This window comes from Eptesicus fuscus, chromosome 3, assembly GCF_027574615.1.
Source record: "Eptesicus fuscus isolate TK198812 chromosome 3, DD_ASM_mEF_20220401, whole genome shotgun sequence".
Lineage (NCBI taxonomy): Eukaryota > Metazoa > Chordata > Mammalia > Chiroptera > Vespertilionidae > Eptesicus > Eptesicus fuscus.
In genome coordinates, this window is record NC_072475.1 from 24,572,544 (window position 1) to 24,592,877 (window position 20,334).

Below are 20,334 nucleotides of genomic sequence, written 5' to 3' on the forward strand. Positions count from 1 at the left end.
AGGGGAGGGTAGTTGGGAGGCACCAGGCCTGCAAGGGAGGGCAGTTGGGGGTGACCAGGCCTGCAGAGGAGGGCAGTTAGGGGCAAACAGGCTTGCATGGGATCAATTAGGCATCAACCAGGCTGGCAGTGGAGTGGTTAGGGGGTGATCCGGCTGGCAAGCAGAAGCGGTTAGGGCAATCAGGAAGGCAGGCAGGCGAGCAGTTTGGAGCCAGCAGTCCTGGATTGTGAGAGGGATGTCCGACTGCCCGTTTAGGCTCGATCTGGGATTGAGCCTAAACGGGCAGTCAGACATCCCTTGAGGGGTCCAAGATTGGAGAGGGTGCAGGCTGGGCTGAGGGACACCCCCCTTTCGTGCACGAATTTTGTGCACCAGGCCTCTAGTTTATTATAAATCATTTGACTAGACAGTTAGGGAGGGTAAGATTTTATAAACATTCAGTCTAGTATTATATTATTTGTGTTTATGGTAATGAGGTGTTAGAATTTGGGATCTGATCTCCTCAACAATCTCATCTCACAGCCTCAACTGACATAGACTTTGTGCCAGTTTCTCCTTTGTAGTCACAGATAATTGTATTGGTCAGCACCTCTAGAATTCTGAGGATTACAGTCAGTGAAATATGTACCATAGTCATAGTAATATCAAATGTATAAAAACAATGATCACGTATCTGATAATATCCTTTTGTGTACCCAACCTACTATTGTAAAAGCTCCCATTTGTTTTTTTTCTGTTCATCATCTATTTAGATCTTTAAACTGTATTAAATTTTTTTTTAATTTTGAGATAATTGGAGATTTAAGAAATAATACTAGTACAGTGATATTCATTTTTTCCCATGAGTAACATCTTACATAACTATAGTACTTTTCACAACCATAATCCACAGTGCTTACTCATATTTCAGCAGTTTTATATGCATTCATTTGTAAGTGTATGTGTATGTGTAGAATTCTGTACTATTTTATCACATGCATAGATTCATGTGACCACATTTGAGATACAGAATAGATCCATCAACACAAGACTCCTTTATGTTATCCTTTTTTAGCCATAGCCACCTCTCTCCCGAACCCCTGTCCTGATAGCCACTGAACCACTGATCTGCTCACTAGCTTTATCATTTTAAGAATATTATATAAATGGAATCTTGCGATATGTTGCCTTTTTTTTGGGGGGGGGGTAAACATCCAGGGCTAGGAACCATTGTCTTAGTCATTTACCGCAGAAGACAAAGAACAGTTAATATTCTAGGCGTTAGATACCTTCCCTACATCACAGAAAGTTTATGAAAATACAGAAATCTGATATGCATGATTTTTTTTATTACTTGCAGTTTATAAAATAATTGTGTATGTAAGCTTTTGAGATTGTCTTCTTTCAGTCAGCATAATTCCCTTAAGATACATCCAAGTTGTTGTGTGTATCAGTTTTTCATTCCTTTTATGTGGAGTAGTATTCTGTGGAGTAGATAGAATACTTGAACAATTCAGCCATTGGAAGAATATTTGGATTGTTTTTGGTTTTTGACTAATACATATAAAGCTGCTATAACCATTTATGTACAAGTTTTTGTGTGGGAATTCGTTTTCTTTTCTCTGGGATAAATGCCCAAGAGTGCAATTGCTAGGTCATATGAGAAATGCATGTTTAGTTTTATAAGAAACAACCATGCTCTTTTCCAGAGTGCCTGCAGCATTTTACGTTCCCACAAGCAAAGTATCAGTGATCCAATTTCTCTACGTACTTGTACTTCGAGTCCTTGCCAGAATTGTTATCACTTAATTTTTTTACTATACTAATCTGATAACTTGTTGTGCTATTTCATTGCGATTTTAAGTAGCATTTTTCTAATGTAAATAAAGAAATATATCTCCAATAAGCACATGAAGAGAATATGGTACATCTTCTTTGGAGAAATGTCTATTTGAATTATTTGACCATTGAAAAAGTGTTACCTTTTAATTGTTGAGTTGTAAGAGTCCCTTATATATGCTGGCTATAAATCTCTTACCAGATATATGATTTGCAAATACTTTCTATCATTCTTGACTTGTGTTTTCACTTTCTTGGTGATATCATTTGCAGCACAAAGGTTTTTCATTTCAATGAAGTCTGATTTATCTTTTTTTGTTTGTTTTGTTTTGTATCTTAGGTGCTTTTGTTGTTGTTTCTAAGAATTCATTGCCTGACCCCAGGTCATAAATTTACTCCAATGATTTTTTAAAGAGTTTTATAGTTTTAACTCTTACATTTAGGTCTATGGTCCATTTTGAATTAATTTTTACCAATGGTGTAAAATTATTTTTTTCAGCTTTATTGAGATATAATTGACATATAACCTTGTACAAGTTTAAGTTGTACAATACAAAGATTTGATACACATATGTATTAGCACAATAAGGTTTGTTAACACCTCTATCACCTCATATAATTACAATTTTTTGTTAGTGATAACATTTAAAATCTACTGTCTTAGTAACTTTCAAGTAATACAATATTGTTGTCTATAGTCATCATACTATACATTAGATCCCCAGAACTTATGCTTTTTTTTTCTAAAAGTTTTAAAACTTTACATTTTATATTCAAGTCTTGTGATATATTTGAGTTATTTTGGTAAAAGATGTGTCCATTGTGCCAGTACCATTTGTGAACTCAAATCAAATTTTTAGGTTAAAATTTTAACTATCCCATATGTAGTCAGACTTTAAGCTGACTTTCCTTCTGAGAAGAAAGTATATCTGAGATGGAATTTTCCACTTATTAGCCTTTAAAGAAGAAAAATAAGAAGTGGAGGTATCAAGAATCTAAGAAGTTGGTCTACCACCTCAGGTTTTCTACCTGAAAAAGGAAGATATTGCTTCTTGCCAAAATAAAAATATGAAAATTAAAATCAGAAATACCAATTTCTTTGTAACAAAGATACTTTATAATTCCACTTAACAGACATAGGACTAGAATAGTATTTGATAAGATACCTCCCAATAAAAAAAATAAAAAATGAAGTTCTCCTTGCAAATGAAAGCAGATGTATTTTTTAGAAGCTCTAAAGTTTTCAAGCTAGAGTAATGAACCACAATAAAAAAGTATTGGCTTTTCATATTTCAGGTCTTATTGTCTGGGACTTTGTTCATCCGTGGCTTTTATTAGGTTGTTTGTGAACAGTTGGTGCACGTATGGCGAAGTTACACCTCATTAACAGAATATAAATTTTCCATGTGGTTTTGTTGTCTCTTTCTTTGTAGTTATTTTACTTTAAGACAAACTTCTGTTTTGTGAAAGTTTGGCATTTCGGTCTTGGGAAATTCCTTCTGATACTTTATATTTGTCTTAAAATTACCCATCTTCTGTGAAGTTTTGCAGTCATGCGTTAGATACTTTATACCTTATTGTATTCCTTTAGAAATTTGTGTATTTAGGTTGCTCAATTTAAAAGAAGTATTTTAAAAAACCATTGTGGTGTATAGCAGAATCACTGAGAGTTGTTATGTCCACCATATGTGGGTTACCAGTGAAATCAGTTGGTTAGTTATGAAGTATATTTTGACAATGTGCATAGTGCTTTTGCTATGCTCTTTTTAAAATATTTTTTATTGGCATATACTTTTATGATTCCTATACCATAAAATTTACCCATGTAAAGTGTAGTATTTAGTGGTTTTTTTAGTACATTCACTAAGTTGTGCAACGATTACCATTAATTCTAGAACCTTATTCTGTTGCTTATTCGTCAGTCCCTTATGATTTATTCTTGATAATTTTGCTTAGTTTACTCTAAAATAGATTAGAGGTGGTTTACCAGAAGAGACTCATTATAACAGGGCCAGTATGATATAAGATAAAAAACAATAGTAGGAAGAGAGGAATAAATATACCAAAAATGTAAACAGAAGCTAATATAATATTGCTTTTAAGCAAAGCATACAAATCTAAAACTTTGAATCTGACAGTATCTTCTATCATGGGTACAAAATTATATTCCTCAAAACAAGTCACATCACGCTGCTTCCCTCTTGAAAAGTCCTTAATATCAATAACCAAATGTCATGTTAATGTATGAAACTCATTCAAGATTACATATATAGAAACTGGTAGGTGGGTAGGGGTTTTGTGTGGGACATGGCACCAATTTTACGTAAACATTTTAGGAAGAGACAGAATACTTCATATTAATTTGAAGATATTGCTTAATGTAAGAAATACAACATAAAACTTCAAATGTAGGCATACTTTGTTTTATTGCCCTTCTCAGATATTTCTTTCCTTTTTAACAAATTAGAGGTTTGTGGCAACCCTGCATTGAACAAGTCTGTTAACACCATTTTCCTAACAACATTTGTTCACTTTATGGCTCTGTGTCACACTTTGGTAATATTCACAATATTTCAAACTTTTTTTATTATTACATTTGTTGTGGTGATTTGTGATCAGTGAGTGATCTTTGATGTTACTTTTGTAATTGTTCTGGAGTGCCACAAACCGTGCCCATATGAGGTGTGAGCTTATATTGATAAAATGAAAGACAGTACCTGCTTTTGATTAATCTGTATTTACTTAAGTAGATATATTTTTATAGACTGTCTATTGTCTAGGGTTAAAAAGGTATCAACGCAGTGACTCTATTCTTTTCTTTGAAAAGCTGAGGTCTATGTCCAAACTTACGGCCAAACTGTGACAATAAGCAATTCAAGTGTCTATTTTCTTGGAAGTAAATGAGCTTGGCCGGTAGATTCTGTGGCTGCCTGCAGGGCTTTCCAACTTGAGGTGATTTATCCCTTTTAGGAAGTTCCATCTTCCTGGAAGACGTAAACACTTCATCTTTAAGAAGAAAGCTTGTTAGGCTATTTGTTGAACATCTAATATGAAAGCCTTGATGAGAGAAGAAAAGAGATACATTTTGAGAACAAGATTTTTTATAAAGAGGGGGTCTTTGGTAAAGTGCTTAGTAGGAACATTAGTTAACTAGCGAGCAGGCATTTGAGGAATGGAGAGAGGCAAGCCAGGAAGTGGGAAGGAATGAGGGAGGGAGGAAGGAGGAAGATAGAAAGGCACCCAAGACACATTTGTCCTTGTTCTTTAGAGAGAGCCCTGCTGGATGGAGTCTGTTTTGTCTGAGCCAAGACCTTCCATTCTCTTTCAAGTGTAAGTCCCGGTTTTGCTCGTCATAGAAAATGAGTTCATTGTTGTTTCTGACATCATGTCAATTTTTTTCCCTCCTAGGGGACAGATAATTAGAACTCTCTGATGAAGAAAAGGTCCTACAGTCTCTTTTATAGACAATCAGTTTCTGCATCATCAAGTGAAATTCAGCTTTAATTTTCAGAGCAAATGAAGATTAGTTGGGATGCATTGAATTTTGCGTTTAATGTTTATGACAAGTGTTGCATAAGGAAAGATGCTGGCTATTATTCCTCCTCAGGAGGAAATGGTTGTTAAGGAACGATTTTAAGAAGGAAGATTTGTGGCAACATCAGAAGCTGGAGAAGATGAGGTAGCTGAGCATCCAGGACATCCAGGGCAGCTGGGGCAACTGAGTTTTATTGGGTATTTGTGCAGTTCGCTTCCCCCAAAGCCTTTACAGAAAATATTCACTCTTTGAAAGCAGCACTCTATTTTAATGAAGCATGTTAATTCCTGACAGGGAGAGTTCAATAAAAAGGGATACTAGTGAGAGAGTTTTCCCAATTCTTGTCTTATTATTTTCCCCCTCAAATAAAATCCTTACAGTTGAATAATCCATTGATTAGGATACAGGGACCTGGTAATTTTATCTTGACCTCATTCATCCAAAGATGCTTATGACCCAAATGCAAAAAGTCAGACCCTTTTACTGCAAAACCCAGCTCATCCTGTTAAAACAAACTGTATCGAAGGGCCCCAATCTTTCACTTGCCATCCGTCAGCCACTGTGCTTTTAACATTGTGCTTTTCAGTTGTATTCTGTGGACAATTAGTCACCTCTAAAGGTATTTCAGGTAGTTTATTGTAGAATTTTTTTATACAATGGTATCTTTATTTTATTTGTGGTTCACCAACAGCAATGTTATTTCCCTAATTTACTGAAAACAGATATTCTTTAGAGTTCTGTATTAGTTTCCTGTGGCTGCTGTTATAAATTACCATAAAGTTGTCAGCTTAAAACAATAGAAATTTATTCTCTCACAGTTCTGGAGGCCGGATGCCTGAAGTCAAGGTGGTAGCAAGGCTGTGCTGCCTACAAGGCTCTAGGGGACTACCTGTTCCTTGCCTCTTCCAGCATCTTGGTGGCGCCTGGCATTCCTTGGCTTGTGGCGGCATCACTCCAGTCTTCATCTCTTCCTCTTAAAACTCCCTCTGATTGCATTTAGGGCTCACTAAACCCCTCTATTCAAGATTAGTTTAATCACATATTTTGCCATATGAAGTAATATTCATAGGTTCTATGGATTAGGACATAAGCATCTTTTTTTTTTGGGGGGGGGGTAGCATTTAGCCCACTACAAGTACTTTGTCTTTTCCTATTACTCTATAAGATTCAGAAAGTTCAATTTACCCTGCCTGCATTAAGAATATATCATCATAATGTTTCTAAAATTCTGATTAGATCTAGGTAGAGATGAAAATGTGAACATTTGCTTTTCCCAATAATCAACCTAGATTTAATTATTCATGTTATAGACTGCACTAGTGGAAAAAAAAAAAAGAAAATATGAAAGGGAAGATAATTCCAGTATTATTTATACTTGACCTTGGTCAACTATAAGCATAAAATATTAAAGCCATTAGACTATTAAAAATCCTTTTTACCATCATTTACATAGTTGGAAAGTATTAAGTGACAAGGGATACATTTGGGTTATGCCGAAAGGGTATTGAAAATAATTTATTTGGGGTTGAAATTTTGTCAGTGAAATATCCATAAGGTGCATACATTATGAGAAAGTTAGCAAGAGTATTTTGATACAAAGTATTTGTGAAACTAAAGATAGTTTGTACTGAATTTGTTTCCAATTTAATTCATTTTGACAGATGCCAACCAAACTATTTCTTAATATTCAGAAAAAAGAGAGCAGGTGATGTCAAACCATAATGAATCTTTCTGCTCCTATACCTACACTTTCCCTACAGGAACATTTGTAATGTTATCATTACAAATCTGCATACATTAGTTACTGACAGCAGTGTCACGTTAGTGCACACCCAGAAAGTAAGGTTTACTGAATTTTCAGGTGGCCTTCTGCATGCTAGGCAGGTAGTGCCAAATTATTTTAAAAGGTCTTTCTTTCAGATCTTAGGAATGTCTTCTATTTGTAAACCAGATAGATGTCTTGACCCCATTATGTGGTTCAGTTAGTTTAAAAATGAAGACTGGGGCTTGGGGAAGAGTTACCTTTGTTTACCTGAAATTTAGAGAACTCATTTTGAAAGAGCCAGAGCCAGTTGGTGTATCTCTGTCCTTAGATGCCCTTGGCTGGGTGGTATTTTCCCTGTACTTCTGTATAGGAGTAAAGGTGGTGGAATGTACAAGGTGAGGTGTTTCTATGATATACCTGTCTGAGTGTATATAGGGAACAGTGAAAGATAAGGGTAGAACCATTCACTGAATTCTGATCATGGAAAGCCTTGACTACCAGGCTTAGAAATTTGGATTTTCTTCATTTTCTGATTGTCAGCAATCCTGAGAAAGAAGAACAAAGTTGGAGGGATCACAATAGCAGATATCAAGCTATATTACAAAGCCTATAATTTTAAGCACATTTTTGAAACTTGTAAAAATCTATTTTAATGTTTGATCGTAAATTTTCTATCCTTTACTTGGCCAAATGTAACAAACAAAAAATCCTGGATTTGGAATTTTAAGTTTCAACCTATTTAAAAAGAAAGAAAAGAAATAGGTTTATATTCTTGATGTTACAATTCTTCTTAAAAAATGCCTTTTGTTTTCAGACAAAATGCAGAAATTTTGCTTCCAAAGGTCATGGTTTCTTCTTTCTAATTATGTTCTTTAAAATTCTGACCGTGTGGGCCTTGCAAAGTATACTACCATAATTCTTAAATGTACTTTTCATAAAATTCAACACATTTTATCTTTAGCCCCCAAAGTCCTTATAGGACTCAAATGATTATTTGTAAAGTTCATGGGTTTATAATTGAAAACAAAACACCCAAATACCCAAACTCCTGCTTTGATATACAACTAAAATAGTTTTGGTTGAGTTTCTGGTTGGATCATCAAGATCAAACTCTATGAGCAAGTGGTGTGATTAAGACAGCTGCCTTAAAAAATATATAATGCAAAAAACTAGTCTTCTCTTGTTGTTTGTCTTGCAACTGGGACCATATCATTTTTCTGAACTTCATATGTATAATAGTCCTGATTTGTGTGGACTGCATTCATTTATGTTCTGTTGTTTATTCATTCATTCTTTCATACTGAATATCTATTCTATACCAGTCTGGTGAATACAGAAATGTAAGGCATGGTCCTTACCCTTTAAAGAGGTTACAGGCTTGTGGGAGAGGCAGGCATATCATTATTTGTTTATATGCCTGAAAGAATAAATGCTGTTGTAGTGGTAGGACAGAGTCCTGTTTGTGGCTTAAACTCTACCCACATCCCCCAACTGAATATTTTCTTTTCTGGATCTTTTCTTCTTGTCCCTCAGCCTCTCTAGCATGTTGCTTGCTTACTCTTTCCTGCTTTCCTGTTTCCCCGCTTTAGGTGTGAAAGCACTTTCCTGTGACTGCGTCCTTTCCTGACACGGTTGGTAGCCCTCTGCAATATTCCAGCTTTGCCTTTACATGTTAACAGAGAGAAAAATAACGTGTCTTATTATTTGTGAAGCATTTAGGATATCACAGTTGATATGAAAAAAGCAGAGCCTACTGTCCTCAAAGGAAAATTACCCAAATTACTATTTATGTGAACTATTTGTAGAATATACAACCAGGTGCACAATACCTATATATACGTATATATGCAGTAAGTAAAGCAGTGCCTCCATTTTAGGACAAATAGCTTTCAAAGCAGCTTCAAGTGCATTGAATCACAGTAGAGTCATATCTCCTTATTGTTAGGTTTGTTTTTATGGTGAAAGACTCTATATTGCCCTTAGAACGAGGGAAATTTCTCTTTATTTCATATCTTATATTTTGAATAAAAACACAAGGCTTAAGAGAGCGTTTACTAAGCAATGAAGCACAGGTAATTAAAATTCAAGATTGTCTATGTAGGTGACATTAATTTGTTTAAATTCTTAAAGCTTGAGATATAGTCCTAACTCTCTGAGTTTGGGCATGTCTGTAATAAGGGATTGGTGCGGTAGACTTTTGTTTTGCCAGCTCAGCTTCCATTCTTCTCTCTTCTTGGGGGAGTTGCCTTTTTCCAGAATTTGGCCCTCATTGTTCATGTGGATCCAACTTGATCTAGAGACGTGCTTATGAACCAATCCAGGTCAATGAGTCGCTATCTGCCCTAGCCACTGCAGTTGGTTAGGATCAGCAGACAACCCAGGCTGGATGAATCAGAAGTCAACTTCTGGGTTTTTGTCTGAAACAATTGAGAAGATGCTTTTTGTCCAATAAGCAGTTCCAGTAGAAAGCTAGATCTACCACTGCCTTTTCAGATATTTGACCAATTAAGGCTTTTTAAAATTTTTTTTTTTTTTTTTTTTTTTGGTCTTAATCTTGTTTGAATAGTCCTTTCTTCATTCACATGCAAATGGAGGGTACAGCCTAATTCATTTGAGTTAGTTAACCTCCAAAGCCTTTCTGTTTTCCACATTCTTTGATTCTCCTCCTTCCTGTATCACATATGAGTTAGATTGCTGTGAATGAAATAGGTCAGACAAATAATAAATGAATATTCTCAGGAGGAGTACTTTCCCCATCTGAGAAGTAGCAGTGGAAGAGTTAAGAGTAGTTATTCTACATTTTTATTTCATTTATCTTTATTCTGTAGTAGACTTCACCTTCTGTGACTTTTAGCTACCCCTGGTCTAGTTGTATCTATTCCTACTGGGCTCTAAACAATAAAACAAAAGAAAACCAAAAGCCAAACTCTGCTTGGTATTAGAAATGTAACTTTTTAAGAATATTACATGAGAATGGAGAAAAAGAAGACATCTGTGGTATGCCTGATAAAACCGTAAAGTATCTGTGAGAGGGTTCATGCTGTAGTGAGTAGAATGGGTGCAGTGACATGGTACTTGGTACAGGATCAGAAAGTAACATGGACATAGAAGTCCAGATGAGAGTCTTGGCACTACCTTTATTTAGCTGTACCCTGATCAAGTCATGTAAACCTCCCTCATCTTTCAAATGTTTGGGTCATTGTGAGAATGATGTATATACTGTGTGTGAAAGCAGTTTACATGTAAAACCTCATGGTGACTGAAATCATTTAGGAATGAATGAGCGTAGCGCACTCAGTGAGTTTTATTGATGAATTTGTGACAGGAGAAACAGATTGTGAAGTATTGGGAGGTGAGATCAGATTTGGAGATAGTTGTCACATTTCCGGTGACTCTGATGGTTCTGCCTCCTTCTTTTAAGGACCCCTGTGAGTACATTGGGTCCACTCAGATAATCCAGGATATAATCTCCCCATGTCAAGATCCTTAACATCATCACATCTGCAAAGTCCTACCTGTCATTTAAGAGAACATATTCACAGGTGTCAGGGATTAGGATGCGGGCAGCTTTGGGTGATCACTGTTTCGCCTACCACAGTGATGATAATACTAATGAAGACGATGAGGAATGGCAGTTACTACTATTAATATTTCACCTGCTCCCCAAATTACTTCTAGTATTTTGTCAACAAAATAAGCTCTATTATCCCAAAACACCTAAGAAGAGCAAGGCTGACCTCATAAGGGAATTGAACTTCTGATTGAATAAAAGCTTCTCTTTTTATATTTTTATTTTTCAATTATAGTTTACATTCAACATTATTTTGTATTAGTTTCAGGCATATAGCTAGCTGTTAGACAATCAAATACTGTACAGAGCATCCCCCGGATATTTCACGTACCCACCTGGCACCACGCATTGTTATTTCACCCTGCAGACAAAATGGCTTTCTTCCCAAGGCTGCCCGGAAACCCCTGGAACGTTATATATTAGTCATCCTTTGATTCAGGCATCGAAAGTCTAGCAAAATGCAATTATGTTTTCTGGAAAGAAACCAACTATCAGTCTAGTGCAAGTGACTATTAAGAAGATTGAGTGATTCACTAAGGAGATGTGAAACAGCATAGGTGGGTTTTGATTTAGAATGAGATAAAGGAATTGCTTATAGCAGAAGGTCAGTATTCCTGTTTGAAATATTGAACAGTTTGTTTGGCTCAGGTCCAGGTAAGGACACAGGGACACAGTCTTACAAAGAAGATGCACAGAAAGTTTTAGTCTTCATCCCTGATCCTACACACACACACACACACACACACACACACACACACACACGCAAACACAAACGGATACACAAATAGTTCTGAAACCACAATACTGCCACATTCCAAATGAGTCATAATATTCAGGGATAACTATGAATAGAAATTAAGAGGCCATATTAGGAAAGTAGTCGAAAAATAAATCTTGAGTGAAGGGGCAGAATAAGATGCTGATCAGCTTTTAAAAAACGCTAGTACCGCTTGCTTTAATTTTCCTTCTAATTTATTATAAATTATAGGTCTGACTGAGGAGAATAATAAAGAATAGATTGTCATTTTCTTTAAAAACACAAATCAGACAAATTGTTACACGGCGGGAGGATATTCCACTAATTTTGGCAGCCACTCAATGTGTTCATTTACTAGCTTTTCTCAGGCATCAGACCTGCGTGGGGCTTTTATTTTTCCAGATGTTTCCACTAATACATCTTCCCTTGATATTACAAGTACCCACCTGGCACCATGCATTGGTAATTTTGTCAATATATGACAGGTATAAACTCGAATTTTTTTTACTTCCAATAAAATACCACAGATTAAAATAGTGATTTTAAACTAAAGTCTGTAGAACTTGGAGACCACATTCAAAATAATCTATGGCCAACCAGAGGCCATCGGTTATCTGGTTCTACCTTAGTGTTAGCTTCTAGCCTTCTTTCTCAGCTCCTGGAATACCCAACATGATCTACCAGCCAGCTAAATTCACTCTTTTCTGCTTGGCAGTTGTATATTCCCCTTCACGCCACTAAATGCCTTCTGTGATTAAATTATTTCCTGCAGAAATTTAACCTCATCCATCACTCTTGCTATCTGGAGAAAGCTTTGCTCTCATCACCCAGGAGCGAAACAGGTTGACATTTCTCATTAAAGCTCCAACGCCTGGTCCTCGCCTGATTTAAGGCATGTGCTGTTGTAAAAAGTGTCTAGTACCTGCATAAAGTGTGACTCTGATGTTATTAGCTGGTGACAGGGCACTTTATAGACTGGATAGCTATCAAGTATGTTGTTGCAGTTTGAACCTTATCAGTGTATAATCAATAGGTGGCTCCTTGGTCACACAAAAAAAACCTAATTCTTTCATCTGTTCTTTCTGCCTGAAACCCTCATGTCTCACTTTTCTTTGATATTGTTCCAGGTGTCAAGGGGGCAATTTTAGGGATTTCATAGACTCCTGAAAGCCCCCATGGAGAACTCAGGGTGAAAATGTTCATTCTGTGAGGAAGTTAAGTTATCTAATGGAAATATTTGAGTTGTAAAACCAGCTGGTTGGATGTAGGTATGTGAAGGAACCCTGGGTGGGTAAAGAAGTTGGATTCAGTAGTGCCTGAAAGTCTCCTGACAGACCATCCCAGAATCTCTACCTCTTTTACTCAGAATCCTGTTAGACATGCTACCACCCTATATTGAACTATAGGGGTCCCACTGACTCTTTAAAAAAATTCATGTCCCAAGATCTTAGAACCGTATTCTCCATTGTCTTTCTTCACCACCTTCTGTTACCCACCCCAGAAGGAAGGCGTGAAAGGATATATAATGAAAATTAGAATTCCAGAGTAATACGTTTACCTCCATTTAGTCGTAGTTGCTTTCAAATCTTGATCGATTCTTTTAGGAAATATTTCTTGAGCAGCTACCATTTGCCAGGTGTTGGGCATAAATGGGTAAATCAGATATGTGTCTTGTCCTTGTGGAGAGCCAGCACCACTGCCCTGTGGCACTTCCTGTCCCCAGAGAGAGGCCCCCTGGCTCAGTGTTCATGGGGAATTATATGCAGTGCTCTATTCTCTACAGGAAATAAAGAGTAGAAGGTTGCAGAAATTTCTGGATAGAGTATTCACCAAGATAGTCTAGGAAGTTTTTATCTTATGAGTGGATAGAAAAATTGGGAACACATTCAGAGTTGCAAGTTTAAAGAAATTATATAATAAAAAATCCAATGATATTTATAAAAGATGGACTTTAATCTATGGAGTGTTTAAATTGTGAGAAGGTTAAAGTTCAACACTTAAAATACCAAGTGTTGTCTGCAGATAAAACCCAGACAAAAAAGGAAGGATTTTTTTTGGGGGAAAAAAATGAAACAAATTTTAAAAATTCTGGTGTCTTTGTCATGGCCATAATTTGTTTCTAAAGTATCTAGTTCTGATTCCGGGTACCAGAAAGCAAAGAGCTGAGGTGTTCTGGAAAAGTCAGTAATTGAGGCTTTGAAGTAGTTTCAGTATAATGACTAACCAGGAAGACTGACTTTCTAGAAAGCCAGAGTCTCAGAGGAGATAGGATCCAGGTTCATGAAATCATGAAGTAGGCGAATAGGGCAAATATGAACTTGTTCATTAAATTCTAGTAACATTTTAAAGCTTTGAAAATGTAATTTTAGGGTAGATGGAAGGTCACAGGGATTCTATTTTATTGTTGACCTTAACCTGTAGGATTGCCTTATTTGAAACCACATCAAGGTAAATATCTTTTGCTATTTTAGTAATTAGCCCCCCTTGGATTAGTAAAATTGTTCTACCTTTTTCTGAATTTTGTTATAAGGCAAATGGGTCTTTTAGCCATTTTCTGATACAAGTAAGAAATTCTTTATTTTAGTGAGTGATATAAACTTATTATATTAATACCCATTCTGTAGTGGATGGTAGTTTCATAGTGTGAAGTATTAAAGACATGGATAATGTTAAATGTGTATCTCTTAACATCAGAAGTTGTCATGGAGAGCAAATGTACTTTTTTTCAAATGTGTTTTGATATTTCAGAGAGTAAGTACCAAGTTGACACGGATCTTTTTTAATCAGGCATCTCTCATGCTCTCCTGAAGTATTTCAGCTGCTGTGGCCCCCTCCCCCTCTAATGGACATCGAGAATTGTCCTCCTCTCCATGCCCAGAAAGGTACTCAGCTAAAGCTCTTCTGAATATCAAGAGAGTAAAGCCTCCTACTTACAAACTGTCTGCTTTGTACTGAGTGCTGTGCAGAATGGCCATGTAGACATACTCTTTAGGATTTTAATATTAATGGGATGGTTTTACTTTATTAACTTTTGACAAATTATAAAGGCCAGTGGAGCTGGTGAGCCCCTGGTCCATGGAAATATGGCAAACCTTGACAATTTCATTTTGTTTTGTTGGAAGGATCCATGTCCCATGTACACTTGATGACTTACATTTCCTTTAGAAATAGTAAACATGTAATACTTAATTCTTAACATTTTAGATGGTAATGTGCTCATTATAAAAATAATAATACAGAAATAATTATTGTATCACCACATAATACAGGTGACCCTTGAATAACACAGGTTTGAACTATGCAGGTCCACTTATACACAGATTTTCTTTACCAATAAATACCTGCACTGTTTTCTCTCTGTGGTGTGGAGTTCACAGATATGGAAGGCTGACTGTATGCATTGATCTATGCCATTTTATATAGAGGACTTGAGCATTCATGGATTTTGGTATGCATGGGGTCCTGGAACAAGTTCCCACAAATACTGAGAGACAACTAAGGATTTGAAGAGTCAAAAGTTTTATGCATTGTTCAAGGATCAATTGTGTAAACATTATTTTAAGGTTTTCAGCTCAAAACCACTTTAATAGATCTCGCTTAAAAATCTAATGTGTTGCCCTGGCTGGTGTTTCTAAATGGTTAGAGTGTTGGCTCATGCACCCAAAGGTCTTAGATTTGATTCCCTGTCAAGGGCAGGTACCTGGCCCTGGTTGGGGTGCATGCTGGAGGCAACCAATTGATGTGTCTCTCTCACACCGATGTTTCTCTCTCTCTCTCTCTCTCTCTCTCTCTCTCTGTCTCTCTCTCTCTCTCCATTCTCACCCCCTCCACTCTCTCTAAAAAATCAATGGGAAAAAATATCCTCAGGTGAGGATTAACCAAACCAAACCAAACAAAAAAGTCAAAAGTATTATCCACGCTGTCGTACAAAGGTGTGATAATGGTAACTATCTTGCCCCCAAACACAGAACTCATTCTCCTTTATATTTCAGGTGATTTATCTTCATTCAGGAGGTATTTTGAGCAACTAATATGCCATCTGATTACCTCTCTTTTTCTAATTCATAATCTCTCAGACTAATTTTTAGACTAAAAAAAAAAGCTTTTTTTAAAAAAATCTTTTTTATACTCCTAGAATCAATTTATTACAAGTTTTAAAAGAACTGAGAGAAAAGATGATCAGCATATAATGTGTAGTTACTGGAATTTATTTATTTATTTTTTAAAAAATACATATTTTTTATTGATTTCAGAGAGGGAGAGAGATATAGAAACATCAATTATGAGAGAGAATCATTGATTGGCTGCCTCCTGCACAACCTCTACTGGGGATCAAGCCCGTAACCCGGGCATGTACCCTTGACTGGAATCGAACCTGGGACCTGCAGACCAATTTTCTATCCACTGAGCCAAACCAGCTAGGGCTAGTTACTGGAATTTATAGGATTATTTTTGAAATTTTAATGAACCCTTGAAAGTACCTGAAGCCTAAATTGATTTAGTAGGAATCTTAAAATCAGATTACTATTTGCTGTTTGGCCTAAAGTAGGTTCCATATTCTGTGTGCAGGAGAGCACATGGACTTGTTAAGTTCTTTGTATCTCTATCTTTTTATTTCCGATTTTAAGGACATATAACTAAGTGTTAACCTAGGTTCTCTGTCTCCCTCTCTCCCTCCCCTGACACATACCTTGTACTGTTATGTCATTAAGATTATATTAGTTATAGGTAACTTTCTATGATACATTTCCTAGCCTTCTTTCCTCCCCTTTCTTTCCCTTGGATGTTTAAATCTAGAAGAATTTTTTGCCCTGAATAAAATATGTTTTTTAGTCAATATTGAAAACAGACAATTGTAAGCCTTGTCTTTGTTGAGGAAATATTTGAAACTGGATTAATGTTCTTTGTTTTTATGGTTAAAAAATAGTGATAATGTTTTGATGAATGGCTGGTGAAAGGCAGCTGACAGTACATTTGGTGGCATGCTGTCATTCTAAAGGTCAAACAGCTGTGCCGAAAAGAGTTGTTTAAGCCCTTTTAACGAGGAACGTTTTTGGAAGCTGAGTTCCGGGACAGAATGTCCATGACACTTCAGCCTATTTAACATATTCTCAAAAATGATTAGGATTTAGGCTAAATAACCTAACCCACTTGACTTCCTAAACACAAACTTTATTTTGGTTATCAAGAAAAAAATAAAGTTAGTGTTTAAAAGAGCAGGCTGGCTTGTGAAAAGGCTATGAAGAAATATCAGTCTTGGATGGAATTTGAGAAGGATTATATAAGCATTAGGCTGATATTGTAGAATGGCTTCTAAGACTGAGGAATTGGAGGCATCCCGATTTAATCTTTTGTAACCCAGCCACTTGCGTCAAACTGAGCACTCTGAATACCTGATATTTTTAAAAAGGGCAAGCGACCCGTGTTTCTTACAGTGGATAAGTATAAAAGTGGCATCTATTGCCTGTCTGCTGTGTTCTCCCAACCTCGGTCTCGGGGACGGAGGGTCCTGCCATTTTTCACCTGGGGATCAAGTGGCTGTCAGCACAGGCCGTGTTGGTGACTTCCCGGACTGTGGCTTGTCTTCAAGGCATCCTGCCAACTTCATTGTTGGGGCAGCTGGAGGAACAGGGTTAGGTTTCAGGGCTTTACCTGTACAACATGCCCATCACATGAACTCCAGCGGCCCTGGCCATTTATTTAGCACTCCTCCCCTCCTGGCCACGAGCAGGGCCTACTTGCCACTGGCCCCTCTTCCTTGGATGTTTTCATAAAAGTTTGTTTATTTTTCCACCGGAAACCAAATCTGAGGAAGAGGGATCTAGTTATTCTTGATGCAACCACTTTATTTTACTAAGGTGGACAGAGTTTGAGTCATGGTTTCAGTCTTAGTAGAAAACCCTTTATATCTTAAATAAAATACACTTCATCTTTGAATCAAAACTTTTTTTTTTTTAATATGACCCTTAACTTTTCCTTTTCCACAGCGAGAAAATGGCAAACGGCACTTGAAGGGATCTGTTATGTGGCTGGACGCAGACATTTCAGATTCATGCAACCTGTTGCCTCTGGCCACAAGTTCCCGCTTTGGGCTTTAGACTCGGAGGTCCAGCCCTGGTTCTCAAGGGGGATCTTTCATCGGAATAGAGTTTCTAAAGTTATGCTGTGATTAGAAGCTATCTCAGACCTTTGAACTTAAAATCTGGGCTTCACCGTACCTACTCAGAGATTTTGCTTAAATTACTCAGCTTCTCTAATGCTTGATTGCCTCATCTGTACGACGGTAACGAGCTCACCAGAATACTGTGAGGTTTTAATGAGCTCATGTGGGAAATCTAGTAGTACAAGGCCTGGGACAGAAAAGGTTCTTTTTTTCTTTCCCTTTTCTCTGGGCTACATTAATAACTGGGCTTTTGGGGAGGATTAGGGTAGAGATAGGGCTTTAAAACCATCAATATCATAATAGTAACAACATAAATATTTAGATATAAAAAACGTTCTGTCTCTTTTTTTGGTGAATTTCTTGTTTACATCCTTTGCCCATTTCTATTGTTTGCTCAGCTTTGGTTTGATTTGTAAAAGCTCCTAGCTATTAACGTGTCAGGCATGTTGTGAATTTTTTTTTGTTTTTTCTGTTTTCCCTTTTAACAGTATATATGGTGTTTTCTGCCCTGCAGAAATGTCAAGTTTTGTTTTCATGTCCTGGAGATCTGTTGTTTTTCTTTGAATATAAGCACCATCAATTGAATGACATATATTGATTTTAGAGATGTCATGTGAAAAAGGAAAGTCTTAGATTCAGTGAAATCAGATATTAATCTTTTAGTTCCTGCCTTTGGTGGTGGTGGTGGTGGTGGTAGTGGTGTGTGTACAAATGTTTGTATGTACGTAAATTGGGCTTATTTTCAATACTCAGTAGAAAGATAGTGCAGACATAACTGGGGATGGGATTGTTCTCTCCAGTTAAGAAAATTTTGGAAAGAATATAGTTGTGTGGAGCTCAGAAGCGCTGGCATGTACTTCAGGTATTGCTGTGGGATGCTCTAAAAGTCTTGGCTTCTCTGTTGCCACATCACCTGCTGCCCTGGCTGCTGCTCTTGGCCAGCTGTCACCATGATACCTATCACTGTGGCTGCAACAATTCAGAATTTGCTGAGGACAGGGTTAGTGTTTCTTGCCAGCACCTGCCACTTTCCCTTCCAGACACTAACTAAAAGAGAAGTGGGGGAGGAGGACGACAACCCCTGAATGCAGGACACAGCGGAGAGGCTGAAATACCAGGTCAAAGCTCTCAGGGCAGAGCGCTTTCACCACCACAGCACTGTAAGAAAGTTGTCCTGCCCTCCTTTCAAAAAGTAAAAGTCAAGGTTGATCTAAGGCCAGGAAGCAACTGTCCTCCTAAAGTACCCCAAGAACATAACAATGGAATAAAAAGATTGTTTACTTAGGAGTCAAGGCATCAGAAGTACCTAAATAGATCAAATAGAACTTTAAATTCATTATACATTTAAAGAGTCGTGCCACTGTAAAAATAAAGAGCCACTTTATTCTGGTGCAGGGTAAGTAATCACCAGCAAATCATTAGTTGATGATGTCACAGTGGCCTAAGACCCACAGGATGGTGGACACTGAGCAGAACATGGTTGCTGTGTCTCCATGGTAATCCATAAACTGCGACAGTTCTTTGTTCTGTTTTGGCAGGTAATGGTGGCTTTAAAGGCATTGACTCTTAAAGCCTTAAAATCTTGAAGCCTTGCGATTGTAATTTGTTGTCTGAAGCTGATAATTAGACTTACTGAGATCCTCCCACATACGACAGGTCTTTACACACAATTTATAAAAACAGAATACTTAGTAGAGAATTATTTAAATTTATCTTCTGTAATATTTCACTTAAACAAGTGTTGTAGCATGGTTTTAGCTCTTGGCAAATCCCGAAATGATTATGATGATGATAAAGTAAAGGCAGTTATGGGAAAGAGTAGTTATTTTATTTATCTATTTTTATTCTCAACTGAGGATATGCTTAGAGGAATGGAGAGAGCGAGAGCGAGAGCGAGAGCGAGAGAGAGAGCGAGAGAGAGAGAGAGAGCGAGAGCGAGAGCGAGAGCGAGAGCGAGAGCGAGAGCGAGAGCGAGAGCGAGAGCGAGAGCGAGAGCGAGAGCGAGAGCGAGAGCGAGAGCGAGAGCGAGAGCGAGAGCGAGAGCGAGAGCGAGAGAGAGAGAGAGAGAGATTGGTTGTCTCCTGTACAACCAACCGTCACTGGGGATCAAACATGCAACCTAGGTATGTGCCCTGACCGGAAATCGAACCCACAACCTTTTGGTGTATGGGTCAATGCTCCAAGCAACTGGGCCACCCTGGCCAGGGCAAGAGTAGTTAGTTTTAAATCTCAGTAGACAAATAGGACCAATCCACTTGTTTACTGAGCACACCTTTGTGATTTCTCAGAAATTGAATAGTATGACTCTTTGACTGAATCCCGAGCTGGAAATTTAAATAGGTAACTTCAGACTAATTGGATTGAAATTCAAGATTGATTCTGGGATGCTTTTAGAAATTCCCTTTTTACCCCAGCTTTAAAATGTCAACTATACTTTAATTAAAAAGAGCTTTACATTCCAGAATGAAAATTAGACATGAGGCCAGTGTTTTCTTTACTCTCTTTAAAAAGTGGTGTAAGATACTCAAGGTTGTTTATACTTAATTTCAGGGAGAAGTACCCCCATGCCATACAAATTTACAATCAGTATTTGGAACAAAGTAACTGGGAACTGGGACTGGATCATTACCCAGGTCCATTAGCTCCTTCATTTTCTTATTTCCTTGTACTACCCCCCCTCCAAAAAAAAAAAGAAAAAGAAAAAAGAAAGGAAAGAAAAGGAAAG

General features: G+C 37.2%; 1 protein-coding gene across 2 annotated transcripts in view; it reads left to right on the top strand.

The window, feature by feature from the left end:
* PPM1L (protein phosphatase, Mg2+/Mn2+ dependent 1L) overlaps window positions 1-20,334 on the top strand; it is a 238,857-nt gene that overhangs the window by 80,087 nt on the left and 138,436 nt on the right. The window contains exon 1 of one of the 2 annotated variants that reach the window (XM_054713694.1): window positions 19,069-19,147. The exons of the other annotated variant lie outside the window; for it this stretch is intronic. Within the exon in view, the coding sequence (XP_054569669.1) occupies window positions 19,103-19,147 (45 nt within the window). The 5' untranslated portion in view covers window positions 19,069-19,102. Of the gene's footprint in view, window positions 1-19,068; window positions 19,148-20,334 lie in introns of those variants that run through there. 2 annotated transcript variants of the gene reach the window in all.